This window comes from Protobothrops mucrosquamatus, unplaced genomic scaffold (genome assembly GCF_001527695.2).
Source record: "Protobothrops mucrosquamatus isolate PMUCROS unplaced genomic scaffold, P.Mucros_1.0 scaffold1757, whole genome shotgun sequence".
NCBI classification, from domain to species: domain Eukaryota; kingdom Metazoa; phylum Chordata; class Lepidosauria; order Squamata; family Viperidae; genus Protobothrops; species Protobothrops mucrosquamatus.
Genome location: NW_015387897.1, coordinates 243,544 through 252,066, shown reverse-complemented (window position 1 = coordinate 252,066; position 8,523 = coordinate 243,544). Strand labels below are relative to the sequence as shown.

At 47.4% G+C, this 8,523-nt stretch overlaps 1 protein-coding gene across 1 annotated transcript in view; it reads right to left on the bottom strand.

Annotated features, from left to right (window-relative positions):
- The window catches only part of SLC8A2 (solute carrier family 8 member A2), a gene marked incomplete at its 3' end in the record, with an annotated part of 17,979 nt that extends 12,998 nt beyond the window's left edge, over nt 1–4,981 (bottom strand). The window contains exon 1 of the mRNA XM_015823067.1: nt 3,312–4,981. Coding sequence (XP_015678553.1) covers nt 3,312–4,876 — 1,565 coding nt within the window. The remainder of the gene's footprint in view (nt 1–3,311) is intronic.
- Between the last annotated feature and the right edge of the window lie 3,542 nt (nt 4,982–8,523).

Sequence of the window (8,523 nt, the reverse complement as noted above, 5' to 3'; positions counted from 1 at the left end):
AGCTCAGAGAGCACCAAGGCCCCAAAGGGTTTTTTTTGTTTGTTTTTCGAAAGCTCTGGGTAGGACTGAGGGTCTTCAGCAGAGAAGATCCCTGGCCATTTTCTAACCTCTCCAGTCCTGTCACCCAGATATGGGGGGGGGGGGTTTGCCTGAAACCAGGAGCCGGGGGGGGGATAATTGCTTCCTTTATCCTGGGGCTTACAGGAGATGAAGCCTTCTTTGCATTATGACTTGGCTCGGGTGGGAGGGGGAGGGAGGGACAGGTGGAGGAGCAGAAGAAGAGAAATTACAAAAGGGGAAAGGTTGACCTTTGCTGGGGCAGGAGCAGCAGAGGCAGCCGGTGCAGGCGGCCAACTGTGGCCTGGATTGGGTCCTTCCTTTCCCTCGCAGAAAATTTGGGGAATTGGATATTATCAGCCTCCGAGTGCATACACATATGTACGTGTGCATACACACTGAAGAGAGAAAGAGAGAAGAAAGAAAAAAGAAAAGGAGAAGGAGAAGGGAGGGAGGGAGGGAGGAAGAAGAAAAAAGAGAGGGAAAAAGAAGGGAGAATGGGAGAGAAAGAAGAAAGGGAGGGAGGACATAAGGGAGGGAGGAAGGAAGGAAGAAGGGAAGGAAGGAGAGAAAGAAGAAAGGGAGGGAAATAAGAGAGAGTGGGAGAGAAAGAACAAAGGGAGGGAGGACGGAAGGAAGGAAGGAAGGAAGGAAAGAAGAAAAGGAAGGAAGGAAGGAAGGAAGGAGAGGAAGAAGAAAGGGAAGGAAAGAAGGGAGAGTGGGAGAGAAAGAACAAAGGGAGGGAGGACAGAAGGACAGAAAGAAGGAAGGAAGGAAGGAAGGAAGGAAGGAAGGAAGGAAGGAAGGAAGGAAGGGAAATAAGGAAGGGAAATAAGGAAAGGAAGGAAGGAACGGCCTTAAATGTGAAAAACGGCCGTGAGTCCCTTTTTTCCCCGCTGCCGTTGTAACTTCGAACGGTCGCTAAACGAATGGCCGTAAGTCGAGGACTATCTGTAAGCAGCCCAATTTCAATTCCCCCCCAAAAAATACGGAGATCTGCTAGCAACAGCCGAGTCCTTTCAGGATTATTCACCCTTCAGGAGAGGCGATGACAACTCGCCCGTGGGACAAGAGCGACCGACGGTTCAAATGGAAGAAACAGTCGGATGGGGTCATTCCAAAAAAAAAAAGGATGCCAAAGGAGGGACAAAATAAAACGCGAATGACGATAATTAAGATGATTTTTTTTAAAACCTTATTTGAAACGGTTGGACCGTCCCGTTCTGCGCGTTGGGAGTTCTCGCTTTCCGCCTACGGGAACCCTGCTTTAAAACCTCTAAAGATGGAATCCTGTTCTTCTGGAAAATGTTTGCAAAGTTCATCTCGGTGGCTAACCGACACCCCCCCTTTCCTAACCTTCTTGCTCCTGCCATCATCACCCACCTTCTCGGCAGCGACCCGAGGTCAGCTATTTCGGCTTAAAATAGCAGCCCCAAAGCAAGTGATGGGCCTGGAAGGAGGACGGGGTCTCCACTTTCTCCACTCAGCTACTTTGGCTCGGCTCCCAGCCTTTTCAAACGGACCCCCCCACCCCCATTTGTTTGGACCTCTTCCCAGAAAAAAAAGGGGGGTGGGATGCAAAACTGCATCCAGTTTTGGTCACCGCGATGTAAAAAAGATGCTGAGACTCTAGAAAGAGTGCAGAGAAGAGCAACAAAGATGATCAGGGGACTGGAGGCTAAAACACACAAGGAACGGTTGCTGGAATTGGGTATGTCTAGTTTAATGAAGAGAAGGACGAGGGGGGGCATGATAGCAGTCTTCCAGTATCTCAGGGGCTGCCCCAAAGAAGAGGGAGTCAAGCTATTCTCCAAGGCGCCTGGAGGCAGGACAAGAAGCAACGGGTGGAAACTCATCAAGGAGAGAAGCAACCTAGAACTAAGGAGAAACTTCCTGACAGTGAGAACAATTAACCAGTGGAACTACCTGCCTCCAGAAGCGGTGAATGCTCCCACACTGGAAGTTTTTAAGAAGAGACTGGACAGCCATTTGTCCGAAATGGTATAGGGTTTCCTGCCTGAGCAGGGGGTTGGACTAGATGACCTTCAAGGTCCCTTCCAACTTTACTATTATTATTATTATTAAAGAAAAAGAAAGCAATTCTCAATTATTGCTTTAATTCACAAAGCGCCAGATTGGAAGGAAGCTTTTGCAAAGCAAATTTCTTACCCGGGATAATGAATTGAAAATTGTAGCCCTGTTCTCCCTTGCTTACTTTTTCTAAGAAAACATAATTTAGAGGGGGTGGGGGAAAAAAAAACCAACATTGTGCAGGGGCTGGGGATAAAGTTTAGGCTGGATCTGAAAAGAGGTCATTTTCATTTATTTTTTATTAAAAAAAAACCTGAATTTTTGAATGCCTTTGGCGATCTGCTGCTGCCTTAATAACTCTCTCGCTCTCTCTTCTTTTTAAAAAAACAAAGAAAGAAAATAATAGCAGAGAATCTTTGTAGCTGTAGTGTGGAACTGTGCGGGCCTTGGTAGTTTTCTTGCAGACGTTGCATTAGCCAATTAAATAACATATTCAGTGCTAAAAGGGAATGGGGTTTGCAGAAAGGAGGAGGAGGAGGAGGAGGAGGAGGAGGAGATGACTGTGGGGCCCTTGGTGCTCTCTGAGCTTGGTTTTCTTGCAGATGTTTCATGACCCAACTAGGTAACATCCTCAGTGCTAGAAGGGAGGAGGAAGGAGGAGGAGGAGGAGTTGGAAGACTGTGGGGTCCTTGGTGCTCTCTGAGCTTGGTTATTTTCTTGCAGATGTTTCATGACCCAACTAAGTAACATCATTAGTGCTAGAAGGGACGGGGGTTTATGGAGAGGAGGAGGAGGAGGAGGAGGAGGAGGAGGAGGAGAACGACGACGACGACTGTGGGGTCCTTGGTGCTCTCTGAGCTTGGTTTTCTTGCAGATGTTTCATGACCCAACTAGATAACATCCTCAGTGCTAGAAGGGTGTGGGGGGATTATAAATAGAGAGCCAACCCTACTTCCTTCTAGCAGTTTCATCTGCTCTCCAGATTAAATTGTCTTCCCCAGATGGGCATCAGGGGAACAAATTCAGTTCAACCCAACCCAACCCAACCCAACTCAACCCAAGTCAACTCAACTCAGCTCAACTCAACTCAGCTCAACTCATTCTCCTCGTAACCACCTGCTTGTATTACCAGGAATGTTATATCAAATATTCACCCAGGCTATATCATTTCTGCCTTCCGCTCAGTACCACGATTGACCCGTGCAGGCCCTCTGTTTACTTACACAGTCTCATCGTCCTTGAACTCCAGTTCCCCGCAGGAGTCCTCATAGTCCACACCCCCTCCTTGAGCGGTCCCCTCCACCGTCTGGTAGGGGACCATCACAGTCCCTCGGGCCCCCGAGCTCCGGGTGACCTTGACCTCCAGGGTCCCTTGGCACTCGCTGACCCTTAACAGTTTGTCCTGGAAGGCAAAAATGCCCGCGTGGTCATCGTCCAGAATAGTCACAGTGGCCACCAGTGGGGCTACCAGGCGTCCCTTGGGGTGTTCGGCAGAGTCCGACTCAAACATGCCTTCCGCGTCCCCCACCCGCAGATTCAGAAGCCGGACGAAAAAATGTTCGTCTTCTTCAAAGATGTCATCATCAATTATGCCGATCTTCAGCTCCTTCTGGATCTCGCCGGGTTTGAAGATCAGGGTGCCCTCGCTGTACTCGTAATCTGAACCTGCCTTGGCCGAACCATCCTCAGTCTTGTAGTCTACGTAGAAGGTGTTGTAGGTGTCTCCACCTTGCTGGCAAGTCACGGTCAACGTGACCGAGCCACAGTTCTCCAAGCAGTGATACATGAACGGCTCAAAGAAGATCTTGCTGTAGTTCTCCTCCACTTCTGCTTCTGAGGGCACCTCCAGAAGGTTGGCGGACTTCTTGGAGAATTCCGTGACATGCTTCTTGAGGATGTTTCCCGCCCCAGTCATCATGCGTGTTGCCTGGATGCGGTAGAAAGCCCGGCTCTTCTGTTGATGCAGTAGAGCGTAGTAGTTGGCGATCTCCACCAGCTGCTCCAGCTCTTTATCTGGGTGCTTCTGCTTGAGGTCTTTCAAGATCTGGATGACCTCTTTGCGGCTCTCGTCCAGCTCTTTCTCCTCCTGGGTGACGACCGGAAGGGGAGCCACAGACGCTGCGCTGCCATCCACGAAGACGCTCTCTCGGTGGTCATTGGCCACGAATCCCCCATCCATCTCGATGCCTTTGGGGAACTCCCCCTCGGTTCCAATAATGATGCCACTGCGAGGATCTGCCCTATATCTCTTGTAGACATACTTGTAGAACAACAGCCGTTTGTCAGCTATCCAGGCGAAGACAACGCAGACCGGGAAGAAGATCAGGGTCAACAAGGCCTCCCATACTTCGACGATCCCTGGGGAGAGGACAGCCAAGATCAGGTACAACCAGATGTAGGCGAAGATGCTCCAGGAAGCGGTGACAAAGAAGACCCTCAAGTGCTTGATCTTGCGGCTCTCACCATTGGGGATGACGTAGACACAGACGGCGAGGACCACGAACATGTTGAAGGCCGCGCTGCCCACAATAGTGCCAGGGCCCAGTTCTCCTGCCTGGAAGTTATGGCCGCAGACCTCGATGACAGACAAAAGGATTTCAGGAGCCGAGGAACCCAAAGCCATGAGGGTGAGGTTGGAGACCGTCTCGTTCCAGATCCTCACGGTGCCGATGCTGGTCTCCCCGTTGGCTTTGGTGATGGTGATCTCCTTCTCTTTGGAAGTGATGACTTCGATGGAGGCCATGAAGCGGTCCGCAATGATGGAGACCCCTAAGAACATGTACATCATGGCCACGAAGTAGACGATGGCCCGGGCAGCCTTGTCTCCAAAAGAAGGGTTGTCCGGCTGCCAAACCGGGAGAATCACTCCCGGTTGACACTTAGTAAAACCTTCGCAGGTGCCATTCGCTTCCGGGTCCAGTTCATTGGCACCAACCCAGGAGGCGTTCCCAGCACAAAAGACCCCGGCCACCAAGATTTTGGTAAGAAAGGAAGAGGAGATCCTCGGCTGCCACCACGGAAACAGCATCCTTCTTGAGTAGTTAAGGGCCAAAGGATCTGGGAGGGAGGAAAGGAGAAGGAAGAAACATTAGCGCTCTTGGGAGCTGCCCTCCAGGGGTTAAGGCACCAGATTAGGAAGAAGGAGACAGTGAGTTTTAGTATAGAGTCTCCTGCCTGAACAGGCTTGAACTAGAAGATCTACAAAGTTCCATCCAAACCTCCTATTCTGCGCTCTGAGTTCGAATCCTATCCCAGCAACGTCCTGTGCATTGCTTTAGAGTTTAGACAAAGCATTTTCCGAGTCTCGACCACCCTTTGTTTACTTTCTACTCAGCGAGTAAACAAATGAGTCATTTGCCCACTCAGATAACAAATTAGCAAGGGAAGGGGGAAGATATTATGTCTTAAACAAATCTGCTTTTAAAACAGCCTGCAGGTGCTATTCTATTCTATCCTATCCTATCCTATCCTGTCCTGTCCTATCCTATCCTATCCTATTCTATTCCATTCCATTATTCTATTCTATTCTATTCTATTCTATTCTATTCTATTCTATTCTATTCTTATCCTATCCTATCCTGTCCTGTCCTGTCCTATCCTATCCTATCCTATTCTATTCCATTCCATTATTCTATTCTATTCTATTCTATTCTATTCTATTCTATTCTATTCTATTCTATTCTATTCTATTCTATTCTATTCTATTCTATTCCATTCCATTCTTATCCTATCCTATCCTATCCTATCCTATCCTATCCTATCCTATCCTATCCTATCCTATCCTATTCAACTGGTTAACCTGCTGGAGCCAAAACCTTTCGCCTTTATTTTAGAATCAAAATGTTGGCCTCAAATATTAAGTCCCCGGTGGTCTCTTAAACAGGGATAGCTGTTATACTACAGAAATTACCCTAATTTTCTTTCTCTCCCTCTTCATGCTTTATCCTGTTTTGATTACTGTCATTGATAGCTGAATACTAATTTGATTTTAATAATGACCTGCTGGGTTTCCGTAAAGGGCAGAGGAGATTTAACAACATAAAATTAAACTAATGTCGGGCTGAAAGTTATTGTCTAGCAAATTCAATTTTATTCAAGGGCATGGTGTTTGGAAATCTTATGCTTCTTCCTGATGTGTTTTATTCTGGTTTGCTTTCCCGTTCCTTGTTTGCTCTTTATCCCCCCTTTTACAATTTAATGATACAAGATAAAAAAAAAGGGGGGGGGGGAGAATCAAAGAACTGAGGTCATCTAGTCCAGCCCTCTCTTCCTTGGTAGAGAAAGATGAATTGAATATAATGTCTAAATTCTTAATCTTGCAAAGCCATGTCTATGTGTAGTAGTCCTTGACCATTAAAAGTTACAGTGGCACTGACAAAAAAAGTAACTTAGATCTGGTCCTCACACTTACGACCGTGGCCATATTCCCCAAAGTCATGTGATCAGAATTGGCAACATGTATTCAAACCAACTGAAAAGCATTTCGGGATCTTGTGATCCTTCCCAGCCGACTTCCATCAAAGCAAAATCGATGGGAAAAGCCGGATTCGCTGAACAGCCACAGCGACTGACAGAACAGCTGGGATAAAAAGGTCGTAAAATCAGATGCAACCACCTTGCATGTGGTATTTCACACATTTTTCATAGGTATTTCACCTACCTATTTTACCTATTTTGCATACGTCTTTCACCTGCCTATTTTACGTATTTCGTATAGGTATTTCTCTCCCTCTTTGAGGGGAGGTCGAGAAATGTGAAATATAAATAAATAAATATGTAAAAAAAAAAAAGGGATGGGGCTTAGAGGAGATGGTGTCTTTTTTTGACTTCTCTGCGGACACCCCCAAGGGACCTGATTTTCTTTTTTTATCGTTGACTTCCACTTTAGGAAAATCATATTGTTCTCCCAGCGAACAAGCGGAGGGATAAATTGGCTTCTCCCTGATCTGCCAACATCAAAGAGGATTAGAGGACTGGAGGCTAAAGCATATAAGGAAAGGCTGCTGGAATTGGGTATGTCTAGTTTAACGAAGAGAAGCGCGAGGGGGGACAGGATAGCAGTGTTCCAGTATCTCAGGGGCTGCCACAAAGAAGAGGGAGTCAAGCTATTCTCCAAAGCGCCTGAAGGCAGGATAAGAAGCAACGGATGGAAACTGATCAAGGAGAGAAGCAACCTAGAACTAAGGAAAAACTTCCTGACAGCTAGAACAATTAACCAGTGGAACGACCTGCCTCCAGAAGCGATGAATGCTCCAACACTGGAAGTTTTTAAGAAGAGACTGGACAGCCATTTGTCCGAAATGGTATAGGGTTTCCTGCCTGGATGACCTCCAAGGTCCCTTCCAACTTTATTATTATTATCATTATTAAGCACCCTTCTTCTTTGCAAAAAAAATAAAAATAAAAACAAGGCAAAATATTATTTCAAAGCACGAAAGACACGAAACGCTTTCCGCTGGGTTCAGTTCCCTCGGATTCACGCGCCGACCACGTCACTAAAAAGAAACCGAGTTGCAAGGCGCAACTAGGATCGGGCGTGTGTGTGTGTGTGTGTGCAGGCGTGTGTCTCTGTGCTTGTGTGTGTGTGTGTGTGTGTGTGTGTGTGCACCCTTTATAAAGTTTGCCTAGGCAAAACGTGGACCAGGAACGCCGCGTCTGTGAAAACCCATCTGCACCAGCTTTGGAAGACCAGCTTTTCCAATCAGTGCTGTGCTCATCCCGTAGCAACGCCACTGTTCCCGTAGCAACCGAACTATAAAAAGGATGCTAAACTCGGGGATATAAAAAGAAGGAGAAGCATGAGGGACGCGTCTAACAGAATAACAGAGTTGGGAGGGATCTTGGAGGTCTCCTAGTCCAAACCACCCCCCTGCTCCAGAAGGAGATCCTATACCCTTTCAGACAAATGGCTGTCCAGTCTCTTCTTAAAAACCTCCAGTGATGAAGCACCCACAACTCCAGGAGGCAGGGTGTTCCACTGGTTAATTAGTCTCATTGTTAGGAAGTTTCTCCTTGATTCTTATTGCTTATTTGGTTCTTATCTTTCTGCTCGGTGAGGGGGCCTCCTTTAAAAGCCAAGCAGGACCCCCTTTCCTTCTGAAGCCACGCCAGGCATGTGTTAATGGGCTGCTGGAAATCAGAGATATAGAATTAGCCGTTGTGTCTGTTTCGATATCCTGCTCCAACAGCCCCAGGTGAGACAAAGGTGCTCAAAGCAGCCCCTTTGTGACCATCCTTAGCTAGGAATCCAGGGGTCTGAAGGCTAAATTGTATTATGAATAGCAATAGACTTATAGACCGCTTCACAGTGCTTTACAGCCCTAAGCGGTTTACAGAGTCAGCAGGTTGCCCCTCCCCATCAATCTAGGTCCTCATTTGACCGATCTCAGAAGGGTGGAAGGCTGAGTCAACCTTGAGCCGGTCAGGATCAAACTA